Below are 20,214 nucleotides of genomic sequence, written 5' to 3'. Positions count from 1 at the left end.
TTCAGTGGTGGGTTTCAAAAATTGTTCGAACCTACTCTGTGGGTGTGGCCTCCTTTGTGGGAGTGGCTTGCCCCCCATGTGACCGGATGGGAGTGGCTTGCCCCCCATGTGACCGGATGGGAGTGGCTTGCCACCCATGTGACCGGATATGAAGATGCCGACGACACTTGTCAGAACCACCTCAAATTACCTCCCACACAGCACTGGCCTGCATAAGAATAGGATGTAAACTTGTTTTTCAAAAGGCATCCTTGGTTTGCGTTAAAACAACTTCAACACACGCAACGTTCTGATTGCACCACAAACGCAGTAGTCATCCTTACCTTCCACAGAGGCACTGAGTTTTATAAATAGGAGCATGATAGTGTAGAATAATCCTATCCAAGGACCAGTGGTGGGTTTCAAAAAAATTTGGAACCTCTTCTGTAGGTGTGGTCTGCTTTCCGGGTCCACTGGTGGAACCTCTTCTAACCGGTTTGGTAGATTTGACGAACCGGTTCTACCAAATAGGTGCGAACTGGTAGGAACCCACCTCTGATACCATTTATGGAAAGACTCTGTCCATGTGGCTCAGGAGAGGTGGAGACGGTAGATCACATGCTCCTTAGATGTTCCTTTTATATGGAGATTAGGAAAAAACATATTCTGCCAATAATTGCTAGGCACCCTGGACATTCCAAGACTGCTTATTTCCAGTGGCTGCTTAAGGATTCTGCGGGATTCGTTGCAAACTCGTGTGTTCTCCCCCATAGCTGGTCTAATACTGTAATAATACATTGCTGTTGTATAACTAGTAGCTAGCATGGGTTTGTTAACTTCTGAAAAGCCAATCGTTCTCCACCAACTGTTACATTGAAGATACATGCTACAACCAGGAAGTTAAAACTAGACATCTTACACCTTCTAGTAGTGCAACACTATTAAAAGGATAAAAAGAGAGCTGGAGTTTTTAATGAGTTGGTGGTGAAGGGGGGAATCTGTAGAAAGGGAGGCATGGCATAGAAATAAATGATTAGATATACAAGATCACTTGTATGTTCTCTCCAAACCCAACCCAAATTAAGAGCTATAACATTGTATTACATAAGAAAATTATGCAATTCAGACTTTAAATAAGCAACTTTATTAAAAGAGTCTAAGACACTTACCTTATCCCTAGTTACTGCCATGTTCTATTAAAAGCCACAGTCTATCGCTTGTTACTCTTTGCTATTTTTTCCCCTTAAAAAAATTGTTGTGAGCTGAGTGAATCATTTACAATTTATTAACAAGATGATCGTTCTGATGATACAGTTAGAGAGTTTTTCCATTACCTTACATGCTCACCAAATAATATCTATATATATATAATTATATATATATATATATATATATATTTAAAAAAGGCTTCCATTTCATACATAATGAACACCCTTTGTTCCTGTTCTGTTTTTGCTTTTCGTTTTGTTTTGTTTTACAAACAAGTGTGGTTATTTTGTACATACTGAAAGCAAAAACATAAACAAAAGCTCTGGTTAGTCTTTAAATAAATCCCAGTGTGCGTTTGTGTGCATCTTTGTGTGTACGTGTGTGAGTAGGTATGTATATATAATATATTCAAAAGAAATTATATGTATATATTTATATAACTTTTTTCTTCAGTTTAGATGTGCTTGAGTAATGAGAGCTAGCTTCTGTAGGCATCGAGAGAGAACTGGTTGACGATTAAAAGTAGATTTAAAAAAAATAAAAATAAAAAGGGAAGAAAAAAATGGAAAGACAACTCATTGAAAATCTGCCTCCAATTCATGACGGACTGAGTTGATGGGAGCTGGATTATATAATCATGAGTTCTTTTCCTACCAAAACTAATTGTTTTATGCAAGAAAAAATAGGTTTCTATCAGCCTACCTCAACACAATACAAGAAAGGGAATGCCAGTGTCCTCTAAATGTAGTTAGAATGTGACTATTACTGATTTCTAAGTGTTGACCACATTGGTTGGAGTTCAGGAGAATCTACAAGATGTAGTCAAAATGATCAAGACAATAGTTGTGATGGTACTATCAAATCTCCACCACATTGCTTAATGCGTGAGGCACATCCAAAACATGGGCAAAGCTTTGATGATACTCTTGTGGCCATTTTGGGATCACACCTACAGGCACTCATGCTGGACTTGAAGTTCTTGGTGGCCAGCAACAGTTAAGAGGCCACCGGTTTTCCATCTTAGGTTCCCTAGAAAAGGGCATTATTTTATTTCAAACTGGAGGAGTTGGTCAACGTAGGAATAGTTGCTTACACCAACCCTTCTCTCCCTTTGCCCAACCTGATCTACGATGACTCAAGAATTCTATATTGTTGTGGTTTCAGGGTAAGGCTGGTCCTCTGAATATCTTAAGGCATCGACTTTCAAAGTAATTTAGCAGTTATTGTTGTAACCCTGTTGAACTTCACTTCTTAATACGATGGTGAAATGTCAGGAATTGATGGCGTGGTATTTATTATTTGTGGCCCTGTTTTTCAAGGAAATTTGGTTTCTCAGTAAGCTTCAACATTTAAATAGCTCAAGTGCCTCCCGCAAGTTCGTTCCCAAACACCCTGAAATGATTAAAAACTGACAGATTGCCCCAGCAATTAACACAAAGCAGTTGTAGCTAGTGAAACCATCAGTATAGAAGAGAATAAAACCCTTTCTACCAAAATGTCTGTCTCTCAGGAGGAAGAGGAGGAGGAGGAGGAGGAGGAGGAGGAGGAGGAGAAGGAGAAGGAGAAGGAGAAGGAGAAGGAGGAAGAAGGAAGAAGGAAGGAGAAGGAGAAGGAGAAGGAGAAGGAGAAGGAGAAGGAGGAAGAAGGAAGAAGGAAGAAGGAAGAAGGAAGAAGGAAGAAGAAGAAGAAGAAGAAGAAGAAGAAGAAGAAGAAGAAGAAGAAGAAGAAGAAGAAGAAGAAGAAGAAGAAGAAAGATTTAATGTGAGGACGAGTAGGTAGAGAAACAGAGAAGAAAGTCTAATCTGAGGCAGGGAAAAAGAAGGGAGAAAGGGAAAAATTAATAGAGAGGAGGAGGAAGACACAGAGAAGGCAAAAAAGGTTTAATCTAGGGAAGAGGAAGAAGAAAAAGAAATCTCTAAAGGGTGAGCAGAAGGAGGATTTTAACATTTTTATTCTCTTGTAAAAGTTCATCTTCAGAGCATGCCATCCACTGGAAGATCTTCCCCCATACCGGCTGAGCATATCAAGCTGGGCAGAATGCTTGTCTCCTTGGAAGGAACCCTTGGAAATGAAATGGAAAATCAAAGGGAATGAAGGCATCCTATACTACATATAAAACATAGGGAGATCTCCCTCCCTCCTTCCCTCTCTCCCCTCTCTCTCCTTCTCTCTCTCTCTCTCCCCCTCTCTCTCCCTCTCTCTCTTTCTCTTAAGTGATGCTATTGAATCAGCTGCTTCACACAATGCTCTTTCCTTTGGGTTACTCCAGCGTTTCTCAACTGCAGTAACTTTAAGAGCTGCGCTGGTGGGGGGAATTCTGGGAGCTGAAGTCCACAGCTCTTAAAAGTTACCCGGGTTGAGAAAACACGGGGTTGAGAAACACGACTTTGCACGTAGCATCAACGCTGAGCAGAGCTACTGGTGGTCACCCATCACCCCTCTTCCATGTTCCTCTGCCCCACGGACCCCCAAGCCTAATGTGAAAGCCGTACAAAAGCTAATCCTATTGGTATATCTCTTCTCTCTCTATAAATATATATATATGTACATATACATACACTCATACATATACAAATACTAACCCACAGACAATTGTTTTAAAACAGTTCAATAGCAACAAGTTGACAGAGAGGTGTGGGGAGGGGAGACAGAATCATCGCGTAATTTGGCTCCCGGGAGACCCAGTTTTGATTGTGTCTATTTTGTTGTTGTTGTTGCTCTCGTTTTCAGCAAGAGGTCATTGTGTCCAATGTTCGGAGCGAGGCTGCGGCAACGTTTTGTCAAATACAATCCAGTTGCTGGGAGGACACCGAGCTGAAATTGAGAAGGGCCCAATCTGAAGCAACCGAGGCTTTGGAGAAGGAGGAGTTGAAAAAGTCAGAGGTGATCTTCTGCTTGGGATAGTAGCACACTCTTTGCTAGTCACCATGGCGAAACGATAGGCCAGCTTTAAATGCCCGGAGTTCTTACAGACCTGGGTGATGAGCAACAACATCGTTTATTAGCAAGCATACAGCACGCTTAAAGACTGCATTTATTTTATTCCTCCTCTAATCCTTCGGCACATTTATTTGGTGGCTCACTTATGACTCTAAGCAATTTACATTCAATTACCCATGCGCCAGAGCAATCCATCATAAAGATTTAAGGATGGAGAAGAAAACACCCATAATTACATCGGCCATTTAAATAAAGAAAAGAAAAAAGGCCGGGAAACGAAGAAAAATGTTACAGCAAAAGATTTGAATTCTATTCTTGGATTCTCTTTGCTTCACATGATTTATGCGTTTCTGATCCAGACCTGTGTGGTTCATATGGAATTTAGTGTTTAGATAGAGAACCAGTTTGGTTAAGGTACCAGGCTAGAAACTGGGCGATTGTGAGTTCTAGTCCCATCATAGGCACAAGGCCAGTTGGTTGATCTTGGGCCGGTCAACCTCACTCACCGCTAACAAGGAGGCAATGGCAAATCACTTTTGAAAAACTTTGCCAAGGAAACTGCCAAGAGATTTATCCGGGCAGTTTCTGAAAATCGGACACAAGTGATCAGGAAAAAAAAATAAAGTACCATATTTTTTGGAGTATAAGACGCTCTAAAGTATAAGATGCACCTAGCTTTTGGGGAGGAAAACAAGAAAAAAAAATCTGCCTCTGCCTTCCAGCAATTTGCCTCCTTGAAGCAAACAGCAAACTGACTGTTTCAGTTTCAGCACAGCCTGATTAGCACAAGCAGCTGATTGTTGGTTGGATCGGCCTCCTGACGATCAGCTGTTTCAGGCTGCAGGGATTGCCATAGCCTATTGCTGCAGGGATTGGAATGGGCAGAAAATGGGGCATACGGAGGGCGAAAATGGGGTGCACAGAGGCCAAAAATGGGGCACGTGGAGGCGGCAATAGGGAATGGCAATCCCTGCAGCCCGAAATAGCTGATGCATGGGAGGCTGATCCAACCAACAATCAGCTGCTTATGCTAACCAGGCTGTGCTGAAGTTGAAACTGAAACAGGCTGTTTGCTGTTTGCTGCAAGGAGGCAAAGTGTTGGGAGGCAGAGGTCAAAGGATGGTGGGTGGCAGGTGCGTGGAACTACATTCGGTGTATAAGACACACCCAAATTTTCACCCTTTTTTAGGGGGGAAAAGTGTGTCTTATACTCCGAAAAACATGGTATTTGTTTGATAATCTTATGGGGCTGTGAGTCAAATCAAATAGATCTTCTCCTTCACTGAGGAATGAAGTAGATTGCAAAGAGGATCAACAGTGAGGTTTAAGGAGAAAGATTCAAAAGTTCAACAAATTATGGGGAGACAAGAGGGCAGATAGACAATTCTGTGTTTCCTTCTGCTTTCTTGCTAGTCTTTCACCAAGAAAGATCCACAGGTGGATTTTCTGCACCCTTCCTTGAAGTCTTACAACATGGTCCCATCACAAAACCAAGCCATTCTTAAAATCTAAACGTTGCCCGTGCAACCAGAGCAAGGAAGGAAAATTGATCCAACCTTTCCACCAAATTGAAAACTAACCAAGATAGCTTCCCATGGGAAGACAAAAAGATAAACTGGGTCAGATTAAAAATAAGAAAATAAAAAGTTGAGAGGACAGATTTGTGAATTTTCTTTGCTTTCCCTGCCAGGAAAGAAACAGCCAAAATTTGTCAAGTAAAGAATTGTCTGTGAATTATTGTCTGATTTTAGCCAAAGACTGTTGTGAAAGAATCCAGAAAATGGCTGTAGGGTCATAACTTTGACATAATAAGCTACTGCCAAAAGAACTAAAGCCAGTCACAAAACGTAATTTAGTTCTGTGAAATTAGGGATCATTAAACATTTTCTCTTAAATATATATTATAGAAAGTCCCAAAGTTTAATCTTTTCAAGTACGACTTTCATGACTGAGGCTCAGTTGATAAAAAGGATTACAAAATAGTGGTAATATTTCTGTATGATCAAGTATTTGTGTCACATAGAAGCACTTATCTTCCCCATGTGTTTATTGCTATGTTTCTATCTGTGTGGAATACATACATACACACATACATGCATACATACATGCATGCATGCATACATACATATTTATAAACATATAAATAAAATAAATATAAACATGTATGTTCTAGCATTGTGTTTTTGGGACATAATAAAGCAATCATAACACCTAAATCATAACTATCTTAGGTTTCCTGCCTAAGCAGGGGGTTGGACTAGCAGATCTTCAAGGTCCCTTCCAACTCTGTTATTCTAAATTCCAAATTCCATTAATTTCAAGGATTTTAATTCTTGACACAGAATAGAATCCTTACAAAAACGCTTGTTGACCTTGTGTTACACCATCTACACACCCAAACTTCATTTTAGATGAATTAATTACATTGCAAATGCACACAGAACCAGTTTGGGGCATCAGATTAATGTTGGGGTGGTTGAGGAAGGTTGAGCTGTAGTTTGGCTACATCTATAGGTCAACAAGTTTCCCGCCAAGAACTAGGCAACAATTCAAGAGTTAAGAAAGTTATAAACTAATTTTCTAGCAAATGGAAGAATAATTCGCCTTGAGACCTTATCAGCACTGGAGGTTGAAGCTTGAAATCAACAGACATAAGGCAATTGGGACTCATACCGCATCCCAACTGTTTCTCTTGATGTTTTCTGATGCCTTTAGTTGCATTTAGAATAGTCCTAATGGCATCAGCTAGACTTAGTCATGATTAATTTATCTGCTGGCTCTCATTAGATCTACTCCGAATGTGATGAGTCTACAGCCAATTTAGAGAGAACATACTGATGGTTCCAAATGGCTTCATTTGGCCAAACATGGAAACTGACATTTCATATTTGACCACTATCTCTTTTCCCCTCTCCATTCTCCAGGGCAGGCCTCCACAAATATTCTCTGCAACAACTCTTTGATACCTGAAATTAAACTTAGATCTCCCCTCCCGTCTTAAGTCAACTGAGAAGCACACTTGCTCATTTCAATCTATTATTCTCTTTTCAGGATAAGCTTTTCTTCTAAAGTTAGGCCACCTGTCAGGCCTGCAGCCATCTTTTCTGTTGGATCTTTGGCTTGCCACACTTTCTATTATTCTACTATGCATTTTCTATTGTGAGAAAATAGATGGGGGGATTGGAGGAGTGAGATGCTTTGTAGTCATAACAACGTTCTTTCTAGAAAGCCAAGGTCATCCTTTATCTTTCATACCGAATGGTATGAATGTTGTGTTTTAATCATGTATTGTCTTATATGTAAAAGTCTGTTTTCCCCCCTTCCTTTGGATTGTGAGCCGCCCTGAGTCCCCCCAGGGAAAAGGGCGGCATATAAATAAACCTTCTAATCTAATCTAATCTAATCTTTGCATCTCTGCACCTGACAGGAACTGGATGGGTGGAACTGCAGTGGAAAATTGGACCATGTGATGGATTGTGGGTGTAGGGGCAAGATCTTGAACTTTCAACTGGGTGGGGAAAATCGAGAATAGCAATAGCAATAGCAGTTAGACTTATATACCGCTTCATAGGGCTTTCAGCCCTCTCTAAGCGGTTTTACAGAGTCAGCATATTGCCCCCAACAACAATCCGGGTCCTCATTTCACCCACCTCGGAAGGATGGAAGGCTGAGTCAACCTTGAGCCGGTGAGATTTGAACAGCCAAACTGCAGAACTGCAGTCAGCTGAAGTAGCCTGCAGTGCTGCATTTAACCACTGCGCCACCTTGGCTCTGAAGCCTTCAGATTCAGGTTTTCCCAGATGTGCCAACATGGAACTTTGAGCAATACTTTGTCTTGAACTCCAATTTAATTTTGGATGATATTTTGAACCCTGACATTAACATTATGGACTGAACTCAACACTTTATGATTTCACATAATTTTTGGACAGGCCAATGGCCAGAGTTATTGGGAATTGTAGATCAATTCAATTTATTGAATTGATCAATAAAGATTGATCAAACACGATCCACCATGGCTTCTCCAGCATAGCTCATTCCTTCAAATGCTATAGATCAGTGTTTCTCAACCTTGGCAACTTGAAGATGTCTGGACTTCAACTCCCAGAATTCCCCAGCCAGCATTCGCTGGCTGGGGAATTCTAGGAGTTGAAGTCCAGACATCTTCAAGTTGCTAAGGTTGAGAAACACTGTTATACATCATAGGGCATCCAACCTTGGCCACTTTAAGACTTGTGGAACTTCAACTCCCAGAATTCCTGTGTGGCTGAGGAATTCTGGGAGTTGAAGTCCACAAGTCTAAAAAGGTTGGCCATCCATGCCTCAGATACATAAACCAGTGCTCTCATTAATAAAACAGTTGGTGGAGTCCGTTTTGAGGATTAGGCTGTTTTGAGAATAGAAATTAAATGCTGTGCTATCTTAGGGTTTTGCGTCCGTTGCTGGAATGGGGAGGAGAGCTGCCAGAAAGGGCAAACAGTTATTGCCAATTGCCATTTCAGCTGCAAGACTGATGGAAATTAATAGATGCATAAATACCTGGACATCTTTGAGGCTTATTTGCAGGCACTATCCTGGCACCTCTGTGCTGTGTGACTCCCCGGCACACCTGAGGCCTTTCACACTTAGTTTGACAAATTAATTTCAGTGAAGGCTCTGCGCAACTTATCCTATCTCTGCACATCCAGTTTACTTCCCCCACCACCACCCCACCTCCCCGTCTCAGCTCTTTCTGGAGACCACAGATGCTGTTTACCGCTTTCATTAGGATCTGGCTGAAAATAACCTCCGCAATCCACGGACCACAGTTATCTCTTACTCGCCGAAGGGACGTAACATGCTTCCATAATGGTTCCAACCCAGATCAAAAAGATTACGGTAACGCATGTGGTCCAGCTCATTTCAAAATGGCATGAACTTTCTCTTTAAAGCGGGCTGCAAATGGACCTTGGTCCACATTTCCTGGAACAGCCAATAGACAGCAGATAAGCAGCTTTAGACTATAGCCAGACAACTATTTATAGAATAGAAGAGAAGAGAATTGAAGAGAAAAGAAGAGAATAGCATGGAATAGGATAGAATAGAAAATAGAATAGAATAGAGAATAGAATGGAAAAGAATAGGATAGGATAAAATAGAGAATAGAATAGAATAGGGATGGGATGGGATGGAATGGAATGGAATAGAATAGAAAATAGAATAGAATAGAAAATAGAATGGAAAAGAATAGGATAGGATAGAAAATAGAATAGAGAATGGAATGGAATAGAATAGAAAATAGAATAGAATAGAGAAGGGAAAAGAATAGGATAGGATAGGATAGAATAAGATAGAATAAGAGAATAGAATAGAATAGAGAATGGAATAGAATAGAACAGAAAATACAATAGAATAGAGAATGGAATGGAAAAGAATAGGATAGGATAGAATAGAATATAGAATAGAATATGGAATAGAATATAGAATAGAATATAGAATAGAATATAGAATAGAAAATAGAATAGAATAGAGAATGGAATGGAAAAGAATAGGATAGGATAGAATAGGATGGAATAGGATAGAATAGGATAGAGTAGAATAGAATAGAGAATAGAATGGAAAAGAATAGGATAAAATAGAATATAGAATAGAAAACAGAATAGAGAATAGAATGTAATGGAAAAGAACAGAACAGAATAGAATTCTTTATTGATTGGACACACATGGAATTTGTCTCTGGTGCACAAGCGTGGTATACATGCAAGCAACAAGTGATATATCATGATCATAATCATAATCCTAAAATACAATCATCACAAATCATAAGATACAACACTCAGCGATAGTCAGAGGATACTAAATAAAAGGAATCCACATAAATCATAAGATGCCAACAACAAAGTGATTGTCATGCTAAAGGAACAGGTAATAGGAAGCATGAGAAGGATAATAGTAATACCGCTGTACTATGTGGTTTGATATCCTAGACCCAGGGCCTAAGTATTGTGGTGATTAATTGTTTAACAGAGAGATGGCATGGGGGGTGGGGGGGACATCTTTGTGTCTAGTTGTAGACACAACTGCAACTAATAGAATATTTGTAGCTCAGGGTTGACTGTAGCTCCTTGCTGCTCTCTGAGCTTTGATGCAGATGTTGGATAATGAAACATCTGCAAGAAAACACCCAAGCTCAGAGGACACCAAGGACTCCCCAGAAAAATATTTCTCAGCCACCCATGTGCAGTAGCTCTGCATCTATCCTACCTGTAGAATCCATTGTGGTTTGAGATTACCGAGGTGGCGCAGTGGGTAGAGTGTAGTACTGCAGGCCACTTCAGCTGACTGCTAGTTCAGCAGTTCAGCAGTTCAAATCTCACCGGCTCAGGGTTTACTCAGCCTTCCATCCTTCCGAGGTGGGTAAAATGAGGACCCGGATTGTTGTTGGGGGCGATATGCTGACTCTGTAAACCGCTTAGAGAGGGCTGAAAGCCCTATAAAGCGGTATATAAGTCTAACTGCTACTGCTATTGCTATTGCAGTTCGGCTGTTCAAATCTCACCGGCTCAGGGTTGACTCAGCCTTCCATCCTCCCGAGGTGGGTAAAATCAGGACCCAGACTGTGGGGGGGGGGGTGTGATATGCTGACTCTGTAAACCGCTTAGAGAGGGCTGAAAGCCCTATGAAGCGGTATATAAGTCTAACTGCTATTGCTAAGTCTAACTGCTATTAGGTGGGCATAAACGCAAGGATGGGGTGTTGGCCTTGGGAACTCTGGCGAAGATTGTCTGAGAACTGAACCAGCCCACTAATTCCAGCTGTGTTAGTCAAACCCGAGACAATAATGGACAGAGATAAACCCAAGTGAAGTGAGTCATAAAAATGGCTCTCCAAGAAAATATGCCTGGAAAGCTGAACCAGCTGAAAAAGCACATCTGTCTAATATATAGTATTAGAGACATCATACTTAAGGGCAGTTGCACAGCAGATACTTCCCACTTAATGATTGGCTTCAGATCTCAGGGCACATCTGCTACTGCCAGACTGGCCAAGGTGAGAAGGGGGGTGGGAAACAGAGAAAAGAAATATAATGACAACCCTTCGGGATAAGGGTACAAAGATTCCGGACAGCCCTTGAGGAAATTGCAAAAGAGACTCTGTATTTCCAGAGGGGTGACGTCTGATCTGTTTGATATGCTTGCGATCTATTGAAAAAGAAACTTAATGGGGTCAAGGGCTGATGAAGAAAGAAAGAAGGAAGTGAAAGAAAAGAAAGAAAGAGAAAACAAGAAAGAAAGAAAAAAAAGGGGGGGGAGAAAGTGTTGGAAGTTGAAACCCATCCCTCTCCTAGATGAATGAAATATTTCAGGAAATATTAAACAGGCAGAATATTTCCCCTAAAAAGAGAAGTAGGAATTGAAGAGAGGCAGAAACTCAGGCGCCGCCACCTTTGTCAATGGGCCATTAAAAGCCTGAGCCAGTCTATTCCACATAACAAAGGTAGGATTGGCCTTCTAGGGGAACTCACTACAAGGCCTCTGGGAAAATTACATCAGCCAGCAAGGCAACCAAACTTGGACGCCAAGCACAGCCTACAGAGTTGCCCCTGCCGAGGTGGTGCAGTGGCTAAATGCAGCACTGCAGGCTACTTCAGCTGACTGCAGTTCTGCAGTTCGGCGGTTCAAATCTCACCGGCTCAAAGGTTGACTCAGCCTTCCATCCTTCCGAGGTGGGTAAAATGAGGACCCGGATTGTTGTTGGGGGCGATATGCTGACTCTGTAAACCGCTTAGAGAGGGCTGAAAGCCCTATGAAGCGGTATATAAGTCTAACTGCTATGGCTATGGCTATGCACGGCCCCATGGGAGTCTGAAACCAATCAGAATACAGGATCAAGTTCAAAGTCCAGAGAGGGCATAAAACCAGGGACTTTCAGCATCTGCGCCCTTTCTCTTCTTCACCCAACATCTGGAAGCGTGTGATCCACCTTTTCTGTCCAGGATCTCAAACCATGTGGTCCTGTCCACCATTAAAGCCATCTTTCCAAGCAGCCTCCATGTTTCCAGTGTCTTTCTCCCCACTTGGAACTGAACCCAGAAGGACATTTCTTCCAACATAAGAAAGAAAAGAGAATAAGAAAGAAAGAAAGAGAGTAAGAGAAAGAAAAAGAGGGAAAGGAAGGGAAGAAAGAATGAAAAAAGAAAAAGAGGGAAAGAAAAGAGAAAAGAAAAGAAAAGAGAGAGCAAGGAAGAAAGAAAGAACGAGATAAAGAAAAAGAGGGAAAAGAAAGAAAAGGGAAAGAAAGAAAGAAAGAAAGGGAAAGAAAGAAAAGGAAAAGAAAGAGAGAGAGAGAAAAAAAGAAGAAAAATCCAACCACAAATCATTTTGGTGACTTACCGAAGAGGCACATGTTCCAATCTTAGAGAAGATAATTGCTTCATTTAAATGATAATATGTTTTGTCTTACCAAAGTGGTTGCTCGTGGCTGTATCCTCAGATTATAAAATGTGCACACACAAATGCAGAAGTGAGAACAAGCAAAAAAAAAGAATACCCCTCCCTCCCTTTTACTTTACCTCCCACGCAGAAGTGCACTTGTGAAACCTAATCGCCAAGAACGGGAAAGATTTCACTAAACTGTCGGTGCAGCAAAAAAAAAAAAATATTAAGCCTATAACTTTGCCCAAGGCGATGGGGACATCTCATCTGTTCAAAACACACAAAAGCTCTTGTAGTAGGTTCCTCCCCCCCTTTCCCCCCCTTTTAATGGCATCATAATCTTTGATTATTGCTAGGAATATTTGGTCTGCAAGAGATATTGCTATGAAGTTAATGGTGGTTGTAAAAAAAAAAAAAAGGAAGTTCAGTGCGTGGAATAAAGGAATTCCAGATGTGAACTTGGCAAATGTTGGCAGGGCAGCAAATGAAAAAAACCATCCCAAAACTAAATTGCTTAGCTAGTTGCTCTGGCTTGAATCTCTTAACGCTTTCTTCTGGAACTCACTAATTATATCTGTAGAAAATCTGCAGACGTTACAACTCTCTTTAGCTCTTATTGCTTCTGGTTTTTCCAGTGGACTCAGCACTGACAGAACTTTGGGCCAATGGGCCCCATTAGATGAATGCTAGCAGAAAGTTCTCCTCCTCCTCCTCCTCCTCCTCCTCCTCCTCCTCCTCCTCCTCCTCCTCCTCCTCCTCCTCCTCTACCCTTCCTCCTCTTCTGCTCCTTCTCCTTTTCTCCTCCTCAACTCCTTCGCTTTCTTTACCTCTCCTCCTCCCCCTCCTCCCTTCTTTCTCTTTCCTTCTCTACCACTCCTTATTCATTCAGTTTGACAAAGGGCAATGGTGGTTGTAAAAAAAAAAAAGGAAGTTCAGTGCATGGAATAAAGGAATTCCAGATGTGAACTTGGATCGTTCCGACCCTTTGGAACGATCTCCCCGTGGAGATTCGTACCCTCACCACCCTCCAGACCTTCCGCACAGCCCTCAAGATCTGGCTATCCCGTCAGGCCTGGGGTTAAAGATTATATTCCATCCCCACCTGAATGCTGAATGAATGTTGCTTTACTCTTTTAATTATGTATTGTCCTATATGTCTTTGTATGTTTCCCCTTCCTATATAAGTTGTAAGCCGCCCTGAGTCCCCTCAGGGAAAAGGGCGGCCTATAAATAAACTTAACCTAACCTAACCTAACCTAATTTGATTTCGGCATTGAAAAGAATGTCCAAGAATTTCTGGACAGGCAGACAGATGGATAACAGGCTGACTGTTTGGATGGATGCATGGATGGACAAACAGACAGACAGATGGACAATAGTTTGACTCCCTCTTCTTTGTGGCAAGCCCCTGAGATATCAGAACACTGGTGTGATGTCACCCAAATCCTTCTTTTCATTAGACTAGACATACCCAGTTCCAGCAACCGTTCTTTCTATGGTTTAGCCCCCAGTTCCCCTAATCCTCTTTGTTGCTCTTCTCTGCACTCTTTCCAGAGTCTCAACATCTTTTTTTTACATCCATTCCAGTCCAAGAGACCATTCCTGAAGCCAAGATCCTCCTCCCGTCCCTGACAGACTGAGCTAAATTGGCTTAGGGCAGTGATGGCGAACCTATGACACACGTGTCAGTGCGCATAGCCATTTGGGGTGACACGCACAGGATTTCATGCGATTCATCCTCGGCTCCTGCACGGCCGCCGAGGATGAAAGAATCTGTGCTGGAGGAACGGGGGGGGGGCGTGTGATCTCCCCCGCCCACACTCACTTACTGTATCACCGCCGCCCCTTTCTGAGCGCAGGGGCTGCTGGTAAGGCGTGCGTGCCGTGCGCACACACGTCATCAGCGCGGCGAGGGAGGACCCGCAGGAGAGGAGCGCGGGAACAGTGCGCGCCTCTCTCCAGTCAGGCCGGCACAGAGAGTCTACTCCTGGGACTGTCGGTTACGACCGCACCACAGCAGGGAACAGCGGAGTGCCAACGGGAACTGTGAGCGCCATTAGCAGCAACTATAAATTGTGCAAAATTATGTTTTTGTCGAAGTGACACACAACGCGAGTTATGCTCGATTTTTTGCCGATTTTTGACACACCACGCCAAAAAGGTTGCCCATCACTGGCTTAGGGTAACCTCACAGAGTTTGAAGCTATCAGACAACTTACAGCATAAACTGAAGAGCCAGAGGAAGATGAGAACTGTGCTGGTGTGAAACCTAGGAGAGCCGCTACAGTCAACTTTGTATTTCGTGCAGGAGCACACCTGGATTTTCAGTTCCGTATTATTAGTTAGAGGAGGTGTTCCAGGATCCGTCACTGAGATGGGGATGATATAATTGGCCTTCTTCAAATTCGGGGGCACGGCAATTTGGCTGTGGGTACCTGCAGGAAGGAAGGAGGTTATATTTAGGGTGATGGTTTAAATCTTGCAGGAGATTTTTTTTTCAAACTTGGCAACTTTTAAGATGGGCGGACTACAACTTCCAGAGTTCCCCAGCCAGCATGTTGCCAAGTTTAAAAATAAAATGAAATATAAACCCTGCTGTAGTGGAACAGTAAAAAAAAACAAAAAACCAGCTACAAGACAGGTGGTCCAGAAGTCAAAACGTTATCCCAGCCAAGGAAATTTTTAGCACACCCCTTAGTGTCAACTCCTCTTTTATTTGCAAGAAGAGGATAATAATATTGCCTTATCATAAAATGTTAGTTTGGGGTTCATAAGTAGATGGGGCCCATGAAACACTCCGAGTGCTTAACGCAGCCATGAAAATGTCCACAGGGAGCCCTCTCCTCCATCTGTCTTTCTGTATACATTACGACTTCTAAGGACTTTGCACAACACTCGTAAAATGCATATGGAGGATATGCAGAGCTTCCAGCTCTGTGCAAATTGTTCACAGGTTTCAGACCTTTGCAAAAACCAGAGGCTTAGCTATCTCTTTTTCTTGTTGCAACATGCTTGTTGTGCTCCGCTGGCGGCCTGTGGAGCTGGCAGCAGAGTTGGACAGTGAGGAGGTTGCGGAAGAACGTGGGCCAGTCTTGGAGTCTGGGGAAGGCTCTTAGGAGGGCTCTGTGTCGGAGGCAGAGAGGGGGCCGGGGCCATCTGGAAGTTACGTGCTGCCTCCAGAGCCTGACATCAGTGAGGCAGAGGGAGCCTGTTCCCAGTGCGCGCATGCACAGAGCTGCCAGAAGGCAAGAACGGTGAAGACAAAAGGGACGACTCAGGAGTAAGGCTTGGAGGTGATTGGCCCCTCCCACAGGACATAAAGGAGGAGCAAAGGAGCACACGAGCCTTTGCAGGAAGCAACTTGGTTCGTGCTGCTTGGTTTACATTCTGAAGCTTCGTTTTGACTCTTTGCTCCATATGGCCTTACAAGCTAATTGCCAATTAGGTCTTTGGCAGCGTTTCAAGGGAGATTAAGATGGGTGCTTATCAGCCTTTACAAACTACTTGTGACTCATAACAGGCTGTGGACGAACATAATTCACAGCCTTTGAAATAAAAAAGAGGGTTTTGGGGACTAAAACCCAAAGTTTGTGCTTTTTACTGTATCATGAAGCCTAGGTGAGAACAATAGCAATAGCAATAGCAGTTAGACTTATATACCGCTTCATAGGGCTTTCAGCCCTCTCTGAGCGGTTTACAGAGTCAGCATATCGCCCCCAACAACAATCCGGGTCCTCATTTTACCCACCTCGGAAGGATGGAAGGCTGAGTCAACCCTGAGCCGGTGAGATTTGAACAGCCGAACTGCAGAACTGCAGTCAGCTAAAGTATCCTGCAGTGCTGCATTTAACCACTGCGCCACCTCGGACAATGCCTTTGACCCTGCATGCAACCAAGGTTAGGTTGCTTGTGGGTTTCCCTCCCTAAAACTTCATTCTTAGGTAACTAAGCTAGTGGCAAAATGAGTATTGAGGGTGGGATCCAGTGGCAGGAAATGGGTGCCACCATATCTGCAGCTGTGATTCTGTAAATGCCCCAGGTGTTTGGAATTACCGCAATGCATTGTGCAATTCGGCCTCTCACAACACTCATTTTCTGTAGAGGAAATGACAAAGTTTATGGAACCCTGCACTGCAGAGGCCTTTCAGAACTATTGGGGACCACGGCAACTTCTGGGTGCGATGAGTTATTTGGGCAAACGGAAGAGATAGTTAAGGACTAGGGTCTTCTAATCCTTATTTCTGAATTTCTCAGAATTCTCCATAGTGAGGGGGGGAGGAGTATCCAGAATGGGTTGACTTTGTCCTCTCATGATTGGATGAGTCAGATAAGCTCTTTGGGCAACGCCCCCTGGCCAGCAGGACTACCCATTATTCTGACTCATCCTCAGGAAAGGATGCACCACTCTGGACCTCCAGTAATTTACCAAGGAGTAAGGAAAATAAACTTGGACCCGGCGAATCCTGCCTCCCTACATCCTCTGTATGTAGCAGGTCCTGGACCTTCCTTAAGAAGAAGTACTCAAAACAGATTATATTGAGAACAACAGTTCGCCGATTTGAAAAATTGGTGCTAGGGAATCACGAATTAGACCAGTGTTTCTTAACTTCAGCAACATGAAGATGCGTGGACTTCAGCTTCCAGAATTCCTCCAGTGAGCATGTTGGCTGTGGCATTTGGGGAGTTGAAGTTCACGCATCTTCAAGTTGTTGAGGCCGAGAAACCCGGCATTATTACGGTCAAAATGATGGCCATGAGGATGGAATTGAGGCTCCATCTGCTTCTTAGGCGTGTCTCACACCCAGGTGGAACTTCATTTGCAAACATTGTGGCCACCACCTTGGTTTTGTGGATGTGGTGTGGGCCTCCTTGAAGGTTGTGGTTCACGCAGACGGGACCCAGCCTGATTTATACATTCAGGGAGAAGGACAACTGTAAGTGAAGGATAAGACAATGTTGAAAGTTTGGCCGTTTCTAAGGGACTTACTGTTAATTCTGGTAAGCTTCCATACTTTATCTTGACCTGACTGCTTGCTCAACTCAAATTTGAAGGGCTCTTGTTTGGGGTGAATGTCTTTATCTAAGGCACCAAAGACAACTTTCACATCCTTCGCATCTTCACAAACGCTGGCTACCGTTGGGTAAAGAGAAGGGGCGTTGTCGTTCACATCCTCCAAGGTGATCTGCAGCGTTCCGGTACCTGTAGCTGGAGGGCTACCTGCAAGAAAAGCAGGAGGTATTTACAAATGCTCCATTTATGTATATCACGTTTCCCTGTTAAGGTATGATCAAGGCACTCGTGCATCAAGACAATAGAGGTATTAAGGCTTCATAACAGAGAGGAAAAAGAAAACACACAGATAAAAGAATCCATTGGCTGCCCTATTTGCAACTCCAGAGCTTTCTTTCTTTGATGACCAACGTCCATATCAATCAACCAATCAACCAATCAACCAATCAACCAATCAACCAATCAACCAACCAACCAACCAACCAACCAACCAACCAACCAACCAACCAACCAACCAACCAACCAACCAACCAACCACAAAAGTGGAGAATGATCATCTTGTGAATCAGAATTGGAAGACCAGCTATTCTGATTCATGTTTGCTCTGATATAAATCTTATTTCCGAGGACATAAGTGGTGAATTCAAACAAATAACTCCAAACTAGCCTGCCAGGGGTTTTCTGTACTAGCTGTTAACCCAGTGCTGCCCGGGTATTTATCCATCCCAACCAGTGGTGGGTTCCTAACCGGTTTACTACCAGTTTGCTCGTGTTCGCGCGCGCAGAAGCTTCTGTGCATGCCGAACCGGGAGCCACCCACCTCTGATCCCAACCCTCCTTCCATGAACGTCGCTGCAATTTCTAATCTTGAATTTTCCCCCTTACCAGAGGGAGCTCCCCTGTGAAGTACTGTGAAGCTGTTACCAGGGCAACTCCACAGCGCTGTACAGTAGAGGCCATTTGGCTTGGCTTTGTGGCAATGGGAGGAAACTGTAAAATCCCCATTCCCTCCCCACTCCAGGGGAAGCTTACTGCAAAATCTCTATTTCCTCCCGATCAGCTGGGACCCAGGAGGCAGAGAATAGATGGAGGCGGGGCCAGTCAGAGGCGGTATTTACCGGTTCTCTGAACTACTCAAAATTTCTGCTACCGGTTCTCCAGAACTGGTCAGAATCTGCTGAATACCACCTCTGGTCAGAACACTTGGCTGGTTTCACTGTTAGCCTGATTTAAAACCACAGTAGGGCTTTAAGACTTTCTGAGTTAAGCATTTATCTTTTGAGAGCAGAATCAAAGCAGCACTTTCCTGTGCTTTGATTGACAGGTGGTAATAACTTCTTGTCCCTTTCCAAAGTTGACCTAGCTATCTCATATACAGGTGAGAATGTGATTTCTCCCTGTTCTTTTCTGCCTCCCTTTCACCATCTGTGTTTTTGGTAGCATCTGCTCCTAAAAATGAAACTGTAAAACCAGCAATAACAAACCACATATTTGTTTCTAGTAATTACTAGCGTTTGTAATGGTTCTTCCATTCCAAACAGAGGAGGAACATTATTATTTCATGTTGCTCTGAGGGATAGGCAGGGATTCTCATTTTGTGATTCCCTCAAGAACTTCCTGATTCATGTAATATTATTTTTTCCTCTCCTCCATGACTGTTTAGCCATATGGAATCCAGATCATCACGAGATTTTTTAAGAGAAATAAAAAACAACCCTAGGAAGTGTCATGCCTGAGGAGGAATCGAATGAAGTCCCCGCCTTGCAAACATCTAAAAAGGCAACAAGACTTCAACCAGATTAATGGAAGAACAGAGTTGCAAGGGACATTGGAGGTCTTCTAGTCCAACTCCCTGCTCACGCAGGAGATCTTATGCCACCCTAGACAGTTCTCTGTATGGAGCACCTACAACCTCTGAAGGCAAGCCATTCCACCGAATAATTGTTCTGAACTATCAGGAATTTTCTCCTCATTTCTAGGTTGGTGATTCCATCTCGATAAAAAGATGACCCTGAAGATGCTCTGGCGGTCATTCTTGATTGGAGAGGAGGAACCAACTGTAGGATCTCAAGTTGAAGACAAAGATGTTGGCTCCTGTTCTGCTCGTGTCCCAGTTCGCCTTGAGCCACCAAGTCCTGGCTACTCCAGCAGGCCGGGGGGCTTGTGAAACATCCAGCCCCACGGAAACTGTGAATGTTGCGTTTTTTAAAGTGTTGTCTTTATCTATTTATCCCCCTTCCCTTGTCTATTGTGAGCCGCCCGGAGTCCTTCGGGAGTGGGCGGCATACAAGACAAATAAACTAAACTAAGCTAAACTACCTATTCGGCTGAACTGGTCCAAACTGGTAGAAACCCACCTCTACTCCAAAACCATACAGCCAGCATGGCTTTGGGAGACCAGGAAAAAATAAATAGCACATTAAAAAATAAATTCAGAAAAAACACCGTTGGAAACAAATTCACCGTTGCAGAATGATAAATGATCCCCAAGGTTATATTTCATTCATTTCAGACAAATAAATGCACCACCAAGGTGGAACTGTCCAACTTCTACGGTCTCTCTGCCTGTTTCTACGCTAGTATCTGACCTCCAGGGATAACAGGATGCATTCTTATTAATAAAAATGGAAATTATTATTCAGTTAAGGCCAAACTAATTGA

General features: G+C 43.0%; 1 protein-coding gene across 1 annotated transcript in view; it reads right to left on the bottom strand.

Annotated features, from left to right (window-relative positions):
- Positions 1-3,359: 3,359 nt before the first annotated feature.
- CDH13 (cadherin 13) overlaps positions 3,360-20,214 on the bottom strand; it is a 493,491-nt gene continuing 476,636 nt past the window's right edge. The window contains exons 12-14 of the mRNA XM_087729287.1: positions 17,530-17,760; positions 14,762-14,977; positions 3,360-4,162 (exon numbers count right to left, since the gene is read on the bottom strand). Of these exons, the coding sequence (XP_087585413.1) occupies positions 4,155-4,162; positions 14,762-14,977; positions 17,530-17,760 (455 nt within the window). The 3' untranslated portion in view covers positions 3,360-4,154. The remainder of the gene's footprint in view (positions 4,163-14,761; positions 14,978-17,529; positions 17,761-20,214) is intronic.

This window comes from Thamnophis sirtalis, unplaced genomic scaffold (assembly GCF_051295495.1).
Source record: "Thamnophis sirtalis isolate CommonGarterSnake01/CBP01778 unplaced genomic scaffold, rThaSir2_p1.2 scaffold_14, whole genome shotgun sequence".
Lineage (NCBI taxonomy): Eukaryota > Metazoa > Chordata > Lepidosauria > Squamata > Natricidae > Thamnophis > Thamnophis sirtalis.
Note: the sequence above shows the minus strand (reverse complement) of the source record. Positions and strands in the feature narration are given on the sequence as shown.